This window comes from Melanotaenia boesemani, chromosome 2 (assembly GCF_017639745.1).
Source record: "Melanotaenia boesemani isolate fMelBoe1 chromosome 2, fMelBoe1.pri, whole genome shotgun sequence".
Classification (NCBI taxonomy): Eukaryota; Metazoa; Chordata; class Actinopteri; order Atheriniformes; family Melanotaeniidae; genus Melanotaenia; species Melanotaenia boesemani.
Genome location: NC_055683.1, coordinates 13,339,051 through 13,358,128, shown reverse-complemented (window position 1 = coordinate 13,358,128; position 19,078 = coordinate 13,339,051). Strand labels below are relative to the sequence as shown.

General features: G+C 38.6%; 1 protein-coding gene and 1 non-coding gene across 2 annotated transcripts in view; one reads left to right on the top strand and one right to left on the bottom strand.

Annotated features, from left to right (window-relative positions):
- grb2b (growth factor receptor-bound protein 2b) overlaps window positions 1-12,518 on the top strand; it is a 34,910-nt gene extending 22,392 nt beyond the window's left edge. Inside the window, exons 3-6 of the mRNA XM_041969649.1 lie at window positions 49-146; window positions 7,289-7,411; window positions 7,978-8,146; window positions 10,388-12,518. Coding sequence (XP_041825583.1) covers window positions 49-146; window positions 7,289-7,411; window positions 7,978-8,146; window positions 10,388-10,573 — 576 coding nt within the window. The 3' untranslated portion in view covers window positions 10,574-12,518. The remainder of the gene's footprint in view (window positions 1-48; window positions 147-7,288; window positions 7,412-7,977; window positions 8,147-10,387) is intronic.
- Window positions 12,519-18,928: 6,410 nt separating this feature from the next.
- On the bottom strand, window positions 18,929-19,010 carry trnas-aga. The gene has a single exon. It is a non-coding gene; the product is annotated as a tRNA-Ser (tRNA).
- Between the last annotated feature and the right edge of the window lie 68 nt (window positions 19,011-19,078).

The following is a 19,078-nucleotide window of genomic DNA, read 5'->3' as shown; positions in this document are numbered from 1 at the left end:
CACCTGCCTCACTAACACTCTTCTCAATTTTTCTTTTTCTGCTTTTAGGTATTAAATGAAGAGTGTGATCAGAACTGGTACAAAGCAGAACTAAATGGAAAAGATGGATTCATCCCCAAGAATTACATAGAGATGAAAGCCCATCCGTAAGTATTATACAAATCTGTCACGTATTTGTAGAAGGGTCCTATTTGTGTCAAACCATAAGTCATGTTAGGCGGATCTTTCTTTTTTTATTTTTATTTTTTTACTTTGACTTTATCAGAGAATTAGTTTGGATTGTAAAATTTCTCATGCTGACACACGCTTCACTAAGCTACTGTACTTGAACAGTCACTATACGGTTTACCTCTCAGAGCTGGTTGTGTGTGATTAAGTTTACTTGAACAGCATAAAAAAAGATGGACATGACATCTGTTATCTGCAGTTGAAGCTGAGCATTTTGGCTGTGGCCATCTTGAAATGGTTTTTTCCATTATAAAAGTGTGCAGACAGGGGGCCTAATTTACCAACTGTTCTCATTAACAAATTTTTTTCTATAGTCCTCAGGGCTCCAGACTAACTTTTTTATGAGGAGCACAGTGACCCATAACTTAAATTTTTAGGAGCGCAAGCAGAAAATTTAGGGGCGCACACTGACAATTTCCTCTCATTTTAACTGTATTAGCGTTAAATACTTAATTAATTCAGAAATTACAATGTTTGCAATTCACATTTTTTTTGTGCATCAGTTTTGTGCACGAATACAAAACAAGTAGACATGGAACTTATCAAATCAGATTTGATGATTTGTCTCCATCTTCTCTCATAAGGCATGGTATGACTTGTACATGTAGTTCCCGACATTAAACAGCTTCAGGGACTGATGCTCCTCTCCAGCCACTGTTCCCAACTCCTCAGTAAGAAAAGTAGCTATTGGCTGTCCTAAAAGTCACTAATTAGCATGATCAGCCTAGTACATATAGTTGTAACGGATGCTGCCATAAAGAGGGATATCGTGGAAAAGGCAAACATTGATAAAAAGACAACCTAAGAATGTTTAGAACAGCAAAAATAAATGAAATAAAAATTCTGTCAATATTTTCTTTATTTTGTAGTTCGGTTTTTTTAAGTGTTTTTTTTTTTTTTTTTATTAATTAATTTTAACACCACTTAACTTTTAAAATATTTTGTCCACACTCTTCATTAACAGACATTACTCTGACGGTAAGCTAGCGCAGGATCCTCCAGCAGCAGACTTGTACGTTTCATTTTCAGCCTGGCCATGAAACAGAGGTGAACGTCGTCTGCTCTGAATGCAGCTGGGAGCTGCACAGCACCCGCTCCTCATTAGGAAGAGTAAACTACGTTCATTCACGTCAGTCTCCAAAAGTCTCCAGTAATACCAGAAAAAGTCACTAGATTTGTCGCTAGTTGCTTTCTTTTAAAAAGTCACTAGAGGGGTCTGAAAACTCGCTTAATATAGCGACAAAGACAACATTTGCTGTCTTCTTCGTTGGTGTTCGTCTCCTTTTCTCAAAATTAGTTTGAGTCGGCAAACCAGCAGCTAATTTGTGCATTATTATAAACTACTGGGCTGAAGAGGGGAGCAGAAGTTTGTTAGCGACAAAATAAATTCAGTTATAACTACTACAAGAAAAGGCTGGGAAATGTATTGGTCGCCCTTGCACGAGTAGATGAAAAATTCACTCGGACTGTCTCACATTTTAGTCACAAAATGCGACCATTTAGTCGCAGTCTGGAGCCCTGGTCTTACTTATGAAGATTATAGTATTAACCAAAATCTTTGCATCTTGACCTACGAATACTCAGAAGTACTTTTATGAACATTTCATGTTTGAACAAAGTCAGCATTTGTGTTGTTTCCTGCTGTTCAGTTCATTAAAATACAATAAATTGCAGTCATATATTAAAAATAACTGCATAATTGACAAAGCTTTTTGTTATTCTAAAATAAATAGCAAGATCTTACAGTTGGTATCTTAATATTATAATTTCCCTCATGGGAAAATTAAACTACTTTTCATTAATTCAAGAATAAATCGCTGTCGAGTTGGGGTTTAATTCTGTTGCTGACTGCTTAACACCAGTGTAAGACACCAGAATCATTCTCTTAACCACAAGAAACATCACTCCATAAATGTTCAAGTCACCTGCTGAATGTGGTCAAACTGTGGGTTTTTATAATAATCATTAGTTTTATTAGGAAGTAAAGGTTATGCCCTGGTCACCTAGTTAATAACACCACTGATCATCGGTGGGTTTTTGTAGGAAACTTATAAAGTACAACTTGAGAACAAGTTTTAAGAAGATTGGTTAGACGATATTAATGAATGAGGCTGCTTAAAGTGGGGTTCTTACCCTCAGGGCTCAAAGCTGTAATGTATCCAGAACCAGTCCAGTGATTACCACTATTGCCCCACCAGCAGGCCTTAAACTGTAGCATACAGTCTACAGGGTTTCTATCATGTCATACCCACACAGCAGGTCTGAGAGTGAGCTGAAACCTGTTTTGTCAGCAGGTTAAAACCTTCAAACAAAGTTCTTCTTGTCTACAAACAAAGTGTCATTACTTTTGTTGCCCCAAGCGCAGCACCCTCATTAAAATGTTTGGCAACAGCTGCAACTACTGCAGAGCTGCAGGTTTCTCATAGACATGTATAAAGTCTGACTTTTTGTTGAAACCCAAAGTCTCCCCTGTTGGCCATCAGATATAATATAAATCTTAGACAGTTTGAATTTCTGGCTTCTTTTTTCAGAACTATGTCTATGCTAAATGTAAAGTCTAGGGCTAGAAGTACACTTGCTTTTATACTTCACACTCGCAAAGACAACCAGTGCAATCACTGTCATGATTATTTAAACTCTTTACCAAGTTCAACCTCATCAGGGACCAGAATGTTCATACCACGTAGAATGTCTGGATGGGCATGATTTGAACAGGTTGTAAAAACAGAGGGATTGTAGTCAGTATGGACAGCCTGTAAATCAAACATATAGGGCGTCCAGCTAGGTTTTTTTTTTTTTTTTTTTTACTCTGTGTGTGTGTGTGTTTTTTTGTGAGGCATTAATTTCCAGTGATGCTTCAAAGGAATACAAGGCACTTTAGGCAGTCGTCATAAATAAAAAGAAAAGCATATGTGGCCAAAGAGTTCATTGTGTGTGTCGGACTGTTTGTGTTTCGAACATCTTTGAATGAATCTTGGCAGGATCCTTGGAGAACATTCCCTTTGGACCCAAACTCGGTGCCAGATTAGCTCTCTCTTTATTAAAGCGCTCCAAACCTCTTACACCTAATTGAATATTGACCTCGCTGCAACATTGCTGTGCTGCAATCACGTGCAGCTTCGGGGCTTTCTTTATCTATCTGTTTAGTTACTGATCGATTGATAGATCGAATGAAGTGTGAATGTTCTTGTTTTAGACTTATCTTTTAGGGTTTTTTTTCTTTGTATCATTCGTACCGGTGTTACATTGGCACTTAAATGTTTTGCAGCCTTTTATTACAAATATGGGCGATTAAATTTAGTTTGGACTCTATCATTTGTATCACAGAAGCATTTAAGGTCCATACTTATAACCTTTTTTTAGTAATCTGAGATCATACGTGTCCCTCGTTGGACTAATTAACGCTTGAGTTTCTAACTGTGGACCTGTTCACATATCAGCATTGTTTTGCAGAAACACTGTTGGATTTAATTTAATTGGAACACTTTGTAAACCTGCTGTTTGGACATAAAATATTATCACAGTGGTATTTTTTACAATGATCGATCTTGAACGTGATCATGAATTACCAATAATTTGGCACTGGCACTACAAGAGCTGCTATAACAAGTCTCATCAGCCAGATTTTTTTGCTTTCTGTGATGGGGCAATTCCTTTTTAGGTGAATAATCAAATCAGGCTTGTTTCTTGTTTTGGCATTCAGCAATTAACAACAAAGTCAACAAGATGTGTTAATCTGGTCTTCATCATTTTTACTGAAGCCAAACTACTCCCATATTACAGACTTGTTGGGGACTTTTTGTAAACTACATTGACAGTTTGGAAGATAATGTGAGTTCAGATATTGCACTGCTAGCAAAACATGGAAAAAGTTGTGAAAGTACCAATGTGCAAACAATGCAGTTCAGCTACACCAAAAAAAGTATGATAAGATAAGATCCTTTATTGATCCCACTAGGGCTGCAACGATTAGTCGACGTTGTCGACAATAGTCGACAATAAAAAAAATAGTCGACAACGAATTTAGCCGTCAACTATTGTCGGCCAAAAAAACAAACAAAAAAAAAAAAAAAACTACCGAGTGAGACATCGTCTTCTAATCCTATCTTTGCTGAGAGTTGCACAATGCACATGCGCAGAGAGGGGAAAAAAATACAGAGTGAGACATCGTCTTCTAATCCTATCTCTGCTGAGAGTTGCACATGCGCAGTGAAGTCCGCCAGGGGAAAAATGTGGTGACGGACTAGGAAAGAAAACAGCGGCGGAGAACGTTAAAAGTCTGGGATAACTTAACGTTAAACTTAAAAAATAAATTAAATACTTGTGAGATTTGTAAAGCGGACCTTGTGTACCACGGAAGTACGTCTGCAATGCTCGAACATTTAAAGAGGAGGCACGTCGGACTTAACAACCTTATGCAAAATTTAAAAGCTGAAAGTGAAATAAGATCCATTTATAATAATCATGAGATACATAATCCGATTGGTCGACTAGTCGTTTTAATAGTCGGTGACTAATCGACCATCAGAATAGTCATTAGTTGCAGCTCTAAATCCCACGGTGGGGAGATTTCAGTTACAGCAGCTCAATCACAAAGTAAAAGATACATTAAACAATAGAAAAAATTAAAAAAAAATGGTAAATAATAATAACCGAAAAGAAAAAGAAAGAAACAGTATTTATATACACAGTCTCACCCAGTTTGATGTACAGTGGTGAGGTGGTATTACACGGGTGAATATGGATATATAGAAGATACGAATTAACCATATAAGTAAATGAGTGGAATGAAAAAAGACCATAAAGTGCATAGCTAGGGCATCAGTAAACATCAGTGCAATGATGAAAACATCAGTAAACATCAGTCCTACTGAGCTATGAAGAAGTTTGTTGCAATAACAAAATTATAGTGCACCATGGGGTATGTCTTGCCCTAGGCTTGACCGGTAAGGGTAATGGTCAATGGTGGGTAATGAAGAGAGACCACAGTGTGTTGTATGTCTCAAAATATCAGCATCTGACAGTATGAAGCCAAACAAGTTATAACACCACTTGGAGACTTCTCATCCTGAACACAAAGAAAAGCCTGTTGATTACTTTAGAAATAATCTGTCATATATAGTAGTGTTTTCTTTTAACTAAAGCAGCATCCGTCTCTTCGAAAGCTCAACTCACCTGAAGTAGGTTGCAGAGTTTTCTGGCTTAAAACTACACTGTAGTAGAGGAAATGATGATTCCTTCTGCCACTGACATGGTTTTAACTATAGTTAAGAAAGTCGCAGCCAATAAACTAAAGACTATTTTGTGGCACATTTCTTCATTTGTTTCTTTGTAAGCATCTGGTTGCATGTGGTAGTGGGATGGGGGGGCTTGACATTGTTGTCAATGAAAAGGGGACCCTGCAGAAAAAGTATTTGGAAAACCTCTAAAACCTGCCGGATAGTAGCTCTTGGCTCTTGAGGACCGGAGTTGGCGACCCCTTGTATAAACTTGCACCGATCCGATACTGGTATTGGTTTTGGAAGTGAAAAAAGTGGATTGGTGCATTCCTAGTATAAACCAACAGACATGCTGTATGAGTGTGTGTGATTGGGTGAATGTGACATGTAGTGTTAAAGTTCTTTGAGTGGTGAACATATGACTTGAAAAGTGCTTTAAGTACTGTCCGTTTACCATTTTATCATTTATAGCCTTGATTATAAAATAGCTAGCGACTTAACTACCTCTCAGCATAGATCCCAGATATGATCCAACCTGTCAGAACTGATTTGGGTGAAATCATTAATGTAAAATGTGTAAACCTCTGAACTTACCAGATACAGTGATTTAAATTTTTAAACTGTTTTTCTGTTTCAACAATGTGCCACCAGAGTACCAGGCACCACTACATCTCAGCAGACATGCACACACAGCTAGGCTTACATAGCATGTCATCACAACGGAGTATGGCTCAGCACCAGATCAGTCATTTGTTTGTACACAGATCCCTGCCGCCCCCACCCCACCCAGTCTAACAATGAATATTTATGTTCATGTAACAATTTAAAAGAAGCTGTAGAAAAACACACAGGCTGTAGAGCACTGGCAGCACTGTCCATGCATGTGTCTGTTACTGATAGCAGCGCCAGCTGTTCTCTTGTTACTCTGCCTCCATTAATTGCTCTGCTATCACTTTTATCAAACAGGGAAAGAGACGGGCTGTGCAGACTCGCTGTCCTGCCAAGCACTAATACGAAGTGAATCAAGGGTCAGCCATTTCATTATTGATCCCCACACATGTGTCAAGAGTCAAGATGCAATCTTTTGGCTGATTGTACTTTTTGAATTATTTACACAAGTAAAAAGCTCCCACTTGCTTTGTCTTTCACTCATTTCCTCCATCAAGGGTTTGTCACAGTGATTTAGTAGCAACGAAAAATAAATCGATGCCACTTTGGAGAGCTGGAGAGCTTGCCCACATTAATCTGTTATATCTACTGCTTCTCAGCTTTTGAAACTTGTGGAAAAATTAAAAAGTAAATAGTTTTTCCCCAGGGTGACAACAAAAACCAACGTAGCAAAGCATATATTGGTTTTTTATTACTGGTATGTCGCTAAAATTGGGTGATGATGACTAATCTACTTCCCTGTTTGTGGGTACATGGCATAGCCACTCACACATGATCAGTCAGTCAGAGTTTTTTAATAGTTTCTAGCACCTTTATAGTTTTAACTTGCTTATACGTCTATTGTTGGATGAAGGCTTAAACTGTATTGCCCAAGGACTTATCAGCATAAACGAGTTTTAGTAAATTTAGCTCAGTGACTGTCTTCGTTCCTCATCAGAGGTTATCATCTTTCATCTACCCACTTTGCACCTGTTGGCCAGCAGGATGTGATGTTTGTGGGAAGTTTTTAACCTCTCAATGTGTCTTCCTTTTGATTTCCTCCCTCAGTCCTTAAGAGCTGCAGTAAAGCAGAACTAATGCTTCTGCGTGTTTGTATGAAAGTACTTTTTGTTGACTTTTGGTCACCGTAGTCAACTCGCATGTAAATCTGTTTGTTGTGTGCGTTTCCACAGGTGGTTCTTTGGGAAGATTCCTCGCGCCAAAGCAGAGGAGATGCTAAACAAACAGAGGCACGATGGGGCTTTCCTCATCAGAGAGAGTGAGAGTGCACCGGGGGACTTCTCCCTCTCCGTGAAGTAAGTAGCACCTTTCAAATACTACAAATGGGGAAAATGTTAGTCACTCAGTTTCCTGTGAATATAGTTTGATATTATCATTCATGTTACCAGTGCACAGTTTCCTCATAACTGATTATGTTAATATGTCTTCATACTTGGTATGTTTGAGTCATCAGCACAGTCATTTCCCTTTTTTTCTGGTGGTGTTTCAGGGATACCCTCTTGTAATCAACATTTTCCACTTTTAATTAAATATCACTGTTTAAGTTCTTGATTTTTGCAGACACATACAAGGGTCATTTCCTCCTATCTATCTTTGTCCTTTCTTTTGGTATAAAAGATTACAGGGTACATGTAAAGTCGATGAAAAGATATTAATCTTAATTATGGCCTGGACTGTCCTGCTTCCACTTAGTAAGCTTCTATAAAACACCAGTCTGTCGCTGCTGATTCATTTGACTAAAACTTATCGGCTGTCAAGAGACAAAAGTCTCCTACTACTTTAGGAGAATCAGTCCTTTTCATGCTAATGATTGCAAAAGATTTCCTACTGATAGCTTGGCTTTTCTCTCCTAAATCTTCAGATTTGGAAATGATGTCCAGCACTTCAAGGTTCTTCGCGATGGAGCTGGAAAGTATTTCCTATGGGTTGTGAAGTTTAACTCCCTCAATGAGTTGGTGGACTATCACCGCACCACCTCAGTCTCTCGTAATCAGCAAATCTTTCTGCGAGATATAGAGCAGGTCGCCCAGGTAAGGCATCACTCTAGATTTCACACATTCCTCTTCACAGTGACAGAGAAACAAAAAATATCAGCAAAATATTTCCCTCCTCTGGATGGATTCATGTTTTAAATGTTGTAGATTTGAACGTCCATGTCATGATGTCCTTTAAAAACTTGGAACATGTGCTTTTAAATGTTTGCCCTCCCCCTACTCAAACATCTCTTGCAGCTTATACTGTAGGAGGGCTTCAGTTTTCACGGTAACCACATGCATGCACGTTGCAGAAACAGTTTCTGCAGAACCGCCTGAAAAAAAAGGTTTACTCATGAGCCTGATCATAAGAACCTATTAATATCTTACAGCAAGAAACAACTTGATCATCATCAAAGAGGGAAAAAGCACAAGACTAGAACAGTTTTGTATTTTATGGTTTCTGATTGACCTTTTAACCAGCCACAATCAAAGGTCACATGATTACACTCACTGCTGTTACTGAATAAATAGTTGGTGCTTGGAAGATGAATAAAATAAATTAAGTGACGCATGAAGACTCTGCAGAGTATTTACCTGAACATAGAAAGGTTGTATGCTTCATATTAAAGAAGGGTCATCCAGAGTCTGTGCAGTACATACCACAAGCCACAAAAGCAGAGCAGCAAGCAGCTTGCTCAGGTTTATACAGCTCTTATAGGAAAAAGCAAACCAACTGCAAATATAAGTGCAGTTGGTTGAAAGTGAATGTGAACCCACAGCCTTGTTTTCTGATGTTTCATTTGTGTTCATTCTATTTTTACATTTTAAAATATATATTTAAGCCTGCTTTTCTTTTGTAAAGATAGTTTAAACCAAATTGCATGTTTTACCTCCATGTACAACTTATATTATTTTTAAGGTTGAGAGAGTTATGGAGGCAACTCACTTCAAGCCCCGTAGACTTTCAGCTTGTTTATACTGTGGCAAATGAAAGCTATTTATTCTGACTGACTGGCAAATGATGATTACCTTCTACCATCCAGACACCTGTGATTCAGTTCTGAGTCAGCGTGCCTGCATTTATGCTGCAGTTTAAGATGAACCAGCCAGGCCGTGCTTAGCAGCTTGTCACTCAAGATAGAGTGCATTTAATAAAAACCTGTCACGCTTTTTTAATTTCACCTAAGCCTTCGTAGCTGAGCATCGTAGGAGGACAGAGAAGAATGAAATGTTAGCTGTGGTGAAACTGTAGAAATGAAAGGGAGGAGATTTTGTAGGTAAGACGGAGGTTGGAAGAGCTGATTGAGAGTGGATGTGTCTTTGTGTGTTTGTGGACGATAGTGGGAGGGAACAGCGAGGTAGCGTGTTGCAGAAAAAGACCTTTTATATCACAAAAGAGTTTACAGTGCATCACTGTTCTTCTGTTGTAGGCTGAGTTTGTTCATGTTTTATTTTTTCTCGTTTTCTAAAAATAAGAATAATTTTAAAAAATCCTTAAAGCACCATTAGATCGCCGGCGCTCCCAAGCACTATCGCTTATAGTGTCGACAATTTCTCAGGAACAGTGTAACTCAGTGGGGTAAATTGCAATCGACAACTTACCCTTAAGGTGAGCTACAGAATTTTTCCAGGCATTTACATCCCTTCCAGGAATTTTACTATATGACTAAATGATAAACACAATGAGTGATCCATGATAACACCATTATTCATCAGTTTTCTAATAAAAAAGATCACTGTCACTACTGTGTTGCGTAGAGACGTCTGTTTCCACCCAGAAATGATGATGAAGCTGCTTCCTGTCAAATTTTCAACCAGTTAGCTCGCTTAAATAATCTTTGATGTCCAGTTGGGAGCAACCAACAAAAGTAATGATCCTTATGACTGGAAACGCATCTGCTGATACATTAATTTTACATCATTTTATCTTCATAATCTGACAACCGAGGCTGTCCTAAAAAAATCATGTCTGTATGTAGACTGAGGTTAAAAACATTGAGGTTTTACATGCATCTTTCCTTTTATTAAAAAAAGAAAAACAGACACTAATAGTAAAAAAATGGCTTAATTTTAAGGGTAAACCCAAACGTTACAGTCAAAGACACTACCCCTTCTCCCAATGCCAGACTCTGATGTAGTTTTTGCTCGTGAATGTAAGCCTCCATGCTAAATGCCAGAATATTGGTTATTTCAGAGCTACCAGCATATTTGATCATTTTCCTCTCCGTCCCAGTTACTTTCGTTACTAACCTACAATCTTGTCTCTTTGTTTTCCTCCATCTTTCATCCCCTCAGCATCCCACATACGTGCAAGCGCTCTTCGACTTCGACCCCCAGGAGGAAGGCGAGCTGGGTTTCAGACGAGGCGACTTCATTCAAGTCCTGGACAACTCCGACCCCAACTGGTGGAAAGGAGCCTGCCACGGTCAAACGGGCATGTTCCCCCGCAACTACGTCACGCCTGTCAATCGGAACATGTAAACAGTCAGACCGTGTAAACAACCACAAACGGCAAACCATCACCACCACCATCATCATCATTGTTCTTGATCTCATCATCCCCGCCTACCCTCCTCCTCTTCCTCCTCCTCCCTATCCAACCCCTCAGCCAACCCCTGCACCTCTCTTGGCCATCCCACAATAACAGGAAGAACGCAAAACAGCTGAAAGAGAGGGAAAACAGGAGTAGTGATGTTGTAGGCGTCGCTGTGTGGGCGGCAGCTGAGCAGAAGTCAACTTTTTATTTGTCCTGAGAATGTTCGCCTCCCTGCTGAACGCCTCAGTGAGGACTGAACCGTCTCTGAGGGAAATCCAAACAGACAAACTAAAGCATAGCGCACCAACCGTGAAGATAACCAAATGATCCGACCGCTCCCACAGCTGCTTCTGTCCTCTCAACTTCTTAACATTCTGCCTTTCGTTTGTGTTCTTTCTTTGCCGCATGTTATTTTAATAACTTTAATGAATTGCCTACCAATAAATCCTAACTGTTTTAAAGGAAAACAAAAGATAAAAAAAGATGAAATGCTTTTAAAAAATGTATTGATTTAAAAAAAAAAAAGAAAAAAAAAAAAAGAAGTGATGCCATCAACAACACATTAAGTTTCCACGTTTAAGACCGTTGGCACGTGAGCAATGTACATCAGCCGCTGGCTGTATAAAAGAATCAAGTATAGAGAGAATCCATTTTTTAAGAATATATATTATATATTTGTATGTTTGTCTGTTTTGCCTCTCATCACAAATTATGTTTTTCCATTTTGTAAATTATGTTCAATCCTCTATTAGTCTGGGTAAGACCTTGTAGCTTTAGAATGTGATGAATTGTCGGTCAGGTTTTGTTGTTTTTTGTTTACTTTTTTTTTTTTTTTTTATCTAAAGTCTGAGATAAAACGGCATGTTAGACATCACAAGTCCCACTTTGAGGTTTCTCTTGTCTATACCAGTTCTCTAAAGAAAACTAATCCTGTCAAAAAGTGGATGTTTGACCAGCAAGTAGAGCCAAATGCTGCAAAAGAAATCTGTCTCATGGATCCCTGTTTTGTTATTTTTGTTTTTGTTTTTGAAAGCCGATATATTTCCCTGGGCAGTGAATGTAGCTGACTGAATCTAACAGACGAACATGAGGGAAGCACGGTCGGAGAACTGAACCACACAACCACGCAAGGGATTTTTAAAAGACATGCTGAAGTAGTGATGTTTTAATTCATTTCTAAGCAGATGGGTGAACGAGGACGTGTACAGGTAGTTAACGTTCATATTCAGACACATTTAAAGACATGCATGCATGCAGACGCTCTCCTCCTCGCTACACCTGCACGTAGCGAAGGAGGCGGAGTTCAGATAATCACATCGTGTAATCACCAGTGCAGATCAGCAGCTGGCACAGATTTAACAGCTCAGAAAACTTAGAGATTGTCTTTTATGATAAAAGTTGAGAGATCAGCTCAAATGATGTAAAAGTGTTGTTTTCTTTTTCAAACATTTAGACTTCTGTTCTGGTCCAGTGTGTGTTTGTTTACCCTGTTTTGTGTGTTTTGGTTTCTTGTTCTCTCTGGATAGTGCCTTTCTCTCTGGTGTTTCAGTGTCTCCGACCTGCTACTTTGACCCCTTTCCTTTTTCCCAACCTTGCCCCACCCTCCTTCCACCCTTTTTTAGGGGCCTGCCAGTCCAACGGTAAGACAAAAAAAAACAGTGTAAATAATCTGCATCCCAGCTGACAGTACTCACCGCCCCCTCCTCCTACATCCACCCGCATCACCTCTGCCCTCATCAACATTGGAACTTTCTTATTTAAGTGTCTCACCTTGTCTTACCTAATGATACTGTTTTTTTTTGTTTTTTTGCTCTTATTTTTTTTTTATTTGCAATATTTTTTGTTTGTTTTGTTTGTTTTCAATTAATAAAATGCAATTATTAAAAAGTTGTGAATTATGTGGTCTGTGTGAATGCTAACTGGTTGAAATATTGAGAAGGGCTGGTAGCTGTATTCTGATTATGATGTTTCCAGGATTTACATACACTGCCTGTCCAAAAACAAAGTCACCAACCAGTAAGAGCCTCCCGTTGGATAATTACAGCATGGATGATGTTTCAGCTGGCAGCCAGTAAGTTAACCCCAACTGATGCAGTGATCACGGTATTTAAAACTGGAAGGATGGTGGGGAAGAATCTTGGAGGAAGAGCTTGAATGATTGAGGAATAAACACCAGTAGTACTCAGTCCTGTGTTTTATAGTGAAAATAGAAACATTTCCATGTGAAGGGAACTCAAGGAAACAGGATTAAAAAGCAGTGCAGGTATATCAAAACTGGTGAGTATATTCAGATAAAAAGGGAGCATAAAGATTGGATGTTGGAGCAACAACCAGTATATCTGGTCTAATGAGACCAGATAGTATCAGGGTAAGAAGAGAGACACAAAGTGATGGAGCGGTCATGCCTAGTACCTTTTGTACACACCTGTGGGGGTAGTACTGTGGTCCAAGGTTGTTGCAGTTGGTCAGGTCTAGGTTCAGCAACATGTGTCCAAAGAATGAGGTCAGCTAAAACCTGAACATAGTAAATGAACAGGTCATTCCATTAATAAGAGTTTTTTTCCCGTGATGGCACAAGCATTTTCCAAGATAATGCCAGAATTCATCGGGCTAAAATTGTGAAAGGGTGGTTCAGGGTGCATAGTCCGTTCTCTCCTCATACATGGATTAACCACCACAGAGTCCAGACCAGAACCCTTCTGAGAATCTTTGGGATGTGTTGGAGAAGGCTTCTCACTGCAACTCTGGATGGAAATAAAGGTGACAGTTTAGGAGAGGGAGAGGCACTGTACAAAATATTCCCTTCGTGTTCCTGTCATCATTACAGACCATCTTCTGAGTTACATACATGCACTGCTTGTACCCATCTAAAGTGACTTGCATTTTATACTTCAGGTTGCAGTTACACAGAATTAGGTATTATGGCTCAGACAAGTAATAATGTGATGTCCATGTATGTGGATTTATTGTCAAGTCCTCTCATCATAGCACAATGTTTCACAAGATGTCATGAAAAAGGTGTTTACATATTTATACAATGGGACCAAGACTGTTACTTTCCACATTCCATAATTAGTAGATTATTCCATTCTTCATATGTGACCACCCCATAGAGAATGTTTAAGTAATGTCTTTTTACAATTAAAGATCTTCAACATGTTTATATGGAAATATTCCTACACATTGTAATATGGCCATGGCCAGAGAAGTAGAAACAGCAGCATTATGAGAATAAACGTACCTGAGGCCAGCAGCAGAGGCTTTTAAAAAACACACCAGTAAAGGAATTAAAATGTGATCCTTAGATGTGGTTTATGTGGGGGGATTTTGTACTGTTTGAGCTGCTTATCCCAATTTAAGTCATTCAATTATTTTATTTTATATACACTATACTCTTCCTGCCTGGATCCTTATTAGAGCCTGCAAAGACATCATGGCATCATCATGTTAAAACATTAATTCTCTCTAGAATTGACATTACTTTTGCCTAGATTGTGGTCTGGTGATGGGAAATTGTAAGTGTAAAGTGTTCAAAATCTTCTCCATCATATCTAAAGATTCTCAAAGGTGGTTATGGTCTGGATTCTGTGGTGGCTAGTCCATGAAGAGAAAGCATGTTTCATGCTTCCTGAACCACTTTTTGGCAGTTCGAGGGAGATAAGTTCTGGTATTGTCATTTTGGAATAGGTCCATGTCATCAGGGAAGACAAAAATATCACATTATTTTAGGTTGTCAGCTGACCTCATTTTTAGGGTCTTAACATTGATGGACCCTGACTTGAACTGATCAGATTATTTGCTTACTTAGCTTCAGGTGGTGATGAGTATTTTTATCTGAATAAGTTCCTTAAAAGGAAGAGTGTAACTACTAAATGCTGCCTATCCCTGTTGCATATTGCAGGCTGGACAGGCCTGTATGTGTCAGAAATTAGTCATTTGTTTCCTTCCTCGACTTAAAACTCAGAATTATAAAATAAACTTTAAACTTGGAAATATTTTTTAAAAAACTACTTCCTATTTGAAGATGATGATTCAGGTTTACACTGTTATTTTTTTCTTTCTCCTCTTCCTGGTATATTATTTTTAGAACATGGTGGGATAAACTGAACAAACTCTGCTTTGTGTTTAAGTAGCTTTATTTAAATATTGAAGTTTGGTTATGTGACCTAATATTTGCACGCACAGAATTCAGTCATAGTCAGGGGCGGGGCTAAAGAGGTGGCGCTGGCCGTCTCTAAAATCTGATTGGACATCCCAGGTTCAATCTCAGGTGATTGACAGGTCACTGGCAGCGTACTAAAGAAATGTCTTTCCAGACATGGATCACCAGTATCACTACACTAGTTTGTAATTCATTCCAAAGAGGGGGATTTTAAAGTAGTATCCTAACTAGTCGTCCTTTAAAAATCTTGATATTTGGCTTCACATTTCTGGAAGAGATTTTCTCCCTGTGCAACTACAACTACTAATGTTATGAAAGGCTGTTATTCAATGTTAGCATGAAGCTACATAACAGTGCTAATCTAATTATATGGTAGCACTAGATTATTGTTAAGATAAGGTCATATTTAGTTTTCAGTGAGTGTATTTAGGGACTACACATCAACTCAGTTAATCCACATTTTCACATTCCACACTTAGCTTAACTCTTTTACTCAATAGAATGAGTTAGAAAGATTTGTCCAGCTCTTTGGCTCAACCAAGTACTGAATAAGCTGTGTGCCCAAGATGATATTGTTTGATGAAATCATGATCTTGTATTTAAACAAAATGACTTACAAAAAACTATAAAAAACAAAACAACAAAAAAAAAAATAATAATAATTATATGTGCTGCCTCTAGCACTAAATGACAGCACCTGGGTCCAACTGGACTCACAGCAGTCTGGCTACCACTTAATGATGACGTCCCATCTTGTTTGAATTCTTGCTTGTGTTGTTCTTACTCTCAAATGTAAGTCGCTTTGGATAAAAGCGTCTGTTAAATGACTGTAGAATAAAATAGAATAGAATAGAATAGAATAGAATAGAATAGAATATTGGAGTTAAAAATGAACTATAAATATGCTCAAAGAATACCTCAGCACATTACTTAACTAAGCTAGTCACATGATCTAATTTAATTTAAACAAAATGCTAGCAAGGCTGCTAGTTGGCTTTGAAATAAGCTAAAACATAAAAATGTGGAAAAATATAACCTGGAACCTGTCTTGTATAGGTAGATATAAAAAAGAAAGGGAAGGGAGTTATTACTGATTGTCTTTTTTTTTTTTTTTTTTAATTATTAATAAAAACAAGAGAAAGGGGCTATTTTTGACATTTTTGTAAAGAGGAAGAACACAGATCAGGCTGAGACAGACCTTAGCCTCAGTGGATCTGGTCTGCCACCACCACCAGACAGTAAACAATAACTTTAGGGGGAGTATTTTTAAAATAGCTCCACTTGGTGATCCAGATTATTAATATAATGTATGTATGTATGTATTAATGTATTTTATGTCTCTAAATGTGTTGCCCACTGTCTGATCCCTCACATGTATAAAAGTCTAGCTCCACCACCGATCATAGTCAAAAATATTGATGAAAGAGCATATTTTTATTAAATATTTAACTTGATATTTACTTTACAAGAGGACAAATTTACATCTTGTATATTTTTATTTAATAATATTACTTTCTAGTTGTGAGTGCAGTGTGGTTATGGATCTTTCTTTCTTTATAGCAAGCAGTTCCTTTAAATTAGCATCATGGCCTGGTTGAAAGTAAAAGGTCTTGTAGACCTACCAGTGGGCTGATCGATTAAACTATTCAGATTAAAGTCAGTCCCACAGGTTGTATTTAAATAACAACTCTAATAATTTTTTCTTGCTCTTGAGGTGCAGATGATGGGCATGCATCAGTTGACCTGAAGAGGAAGTGAAGAGGAAACTGATGCTTTCCATTTCACGGAGAGAAGCTGGCGGTGCTCTGCATGCAGCACTCTGCCGCAGCCCAGCGAGATGTTTAACAGCGCGTTAGCCACGGTCTGCTGCACTGTCTGCTTCACATTTTGACTTTAAGCTCTCGCATCACCACTTAAGCCACCACTCTTCAATCTGACTCCTCTCTGACTTCATTTTTGTCACAGTTCGCCAACAGACCCTGTTACATCAGTGTTGCCGTCCTCTTCCTTCCTCCTCATCTGGAATCTTTCCCTGTGTTCTGGGGCCTGAAAAGTATCATCCTGCTCCAGTGCATCCATTCATCTTTTGACATTTGCCAGTACATGCTGAGACATTCACACTTTGTCTTTTTGTGACACAAATACAGAGTTTTTCTTCTGCTCTGTGTATTTAAAGCTATATTTAACACAATTTACAGCGATGAGCCACTCACAGTGCTGGGATGCTTACTTTAAAGCGTAAGCACAAGCTCAGCCCCAGGAGTTTTGTCTCTCAACCCTGCCTGGCGGGGCCGTTTGCCATATGGTGCTGCTATAGAAGTTGACAGCTTTAAAAGCCCTTTGCGCTCCGCTCACTAAGGACATTTTAAGATGATTTGAAGATTTGCAAGTGAGGGGAGACATTTCGTTCAGGGCTGAGAAGACTATTATCAGTGTGTGAACTGGTGCTCTGTTTATGCCACTCCCTTTGCATCACTATTTTAGTCTCTTATATTTGCAGTTTGGTTTTGATACCATTGTGGTTTTGGATTTGATTTGAGTATGTCTGTTTATAGGCATTGGTTCACGATTGCATCATGGGAAGCTGTAGCTCCAGCTAAGGGTGAAAACAGCAGAATGAGGGCTGCTTCCGAGGTCAGGGCCTGAGGGGTGGCTGCGGCTGGCACCCCACCCCCATCCTCTGGGATCTGATTGGCCACCCATGGTGCCCCCATTACCAAAATCAGAGAGTGGTTGGTTTAATATCAGGATTAGGAGAGAACCAGCAGGTCCTCAGAAATGGAGACTGTTGGACACAAATTCTGTCACAAACTGATACAAAGATGGCAATCTCTGGAAGGATAGAAGAAAATGATTACAGTCTTGGAACTGAGGATCTATTTCTGTTCATGTTTACTGTTTACCACTGAGGATGATAACACCTGAGTGGGCAGTCTGTCTGCCACTGGGATGAAGTTCAATCATGAACCCATGCAAACAAGAGGTATCTGCGTAGGAGCATGATATGCAATAAAGTTATCAGATCACTTGTTTCACCTCCATGAGCACATGCATTTATCTGGCACGCAAAGGTTGTCACTTTCCACTCCACTTCCCACCGGCTGCAGAGGTGGACGAAATGAGCTCCGACACACCCTGAGATGACTTGCCCTGCCTGGCTGTGTTCAGGTTTGGTTGCTATACAGAGTACAAAAGTTACATTTTATTATGCCTAAACCATCAAACTCTGCACTTACCTAAAATGATCGTACTCTGTCAAAACACTGAGGTGTGATAGTTTATCTTCTTTAATCACTCTTCATGCAAATGCTGTGTGTATCGCAAACATTGGTTTCATTGTGACACCGCGAGCATGTCATTGCTGCAACCAAATTTTTCACTTTGCAGCTGTGTAAAAACTTTGCTTTGACAATACAACACATACAAATATTGAAGCTCTAATATAAATATTTGAAATTATTTATGGTACTGCTCCTTCCTCCACATGGTACAGTAAGACCTGCATGTCAGTTTAGTCATATCTAGTACATTACTGCCACCTACTGGCTGTTTCCCCACTATTATAGTTTCATAAAATTTTTATAATTATAGAAAGGACTAAAGACTTGTTTCTGACACCTAATATTGCAAATTTATTATCTTTTTTTTATTTTCTTACATGCAAAATTTCTTTGATTTGGGGTTCTCATATATAACCATTCAAATGACTTCTTATTACATGTCATTTTGTCTATGAAATGACCCTTTGAAACTTGTTTTCGATGCATTTCTGCCCTTAGGTTAAATTTGCTGGGACAGGTATAAGTCCTGGATAAATTGGCAATAATTATTTTGTTTTGTCTTACAGATAAGACTAATTAGACCCGTCATAACGTTAAAAAGTGTTGTCATCTAATGTAGAGAATGGCTTGAAATATCCAACGCTTAGGTTCTGACAACAGTAGGGGGCGCTATTTCATTCTATTAATAGAAAATAGTAGGCTACAACAATTTAGCTGAGATCCAACATTGCTTTATATAAATAGAAATATATTTTACCTTCAGATATTACATGTTTGTGTACATGCTCTACGTTTTTGTAATATTTGTGTAAATAAAATTTAACTAAATTCCTCTTGAGAAATAAAATGGAAAATTTCGTTGTCGGCAGGATTCGAACCTGCGCGGGGAGACCCCAATGGATTTCTAGTCCATCGCCTTAACCACTCGGCCACGACAACTGACTGCTACTATGTATGTGACGTCATAACTTGTACCTACACTGATATGAAAGGGTCGTCTATTTTTT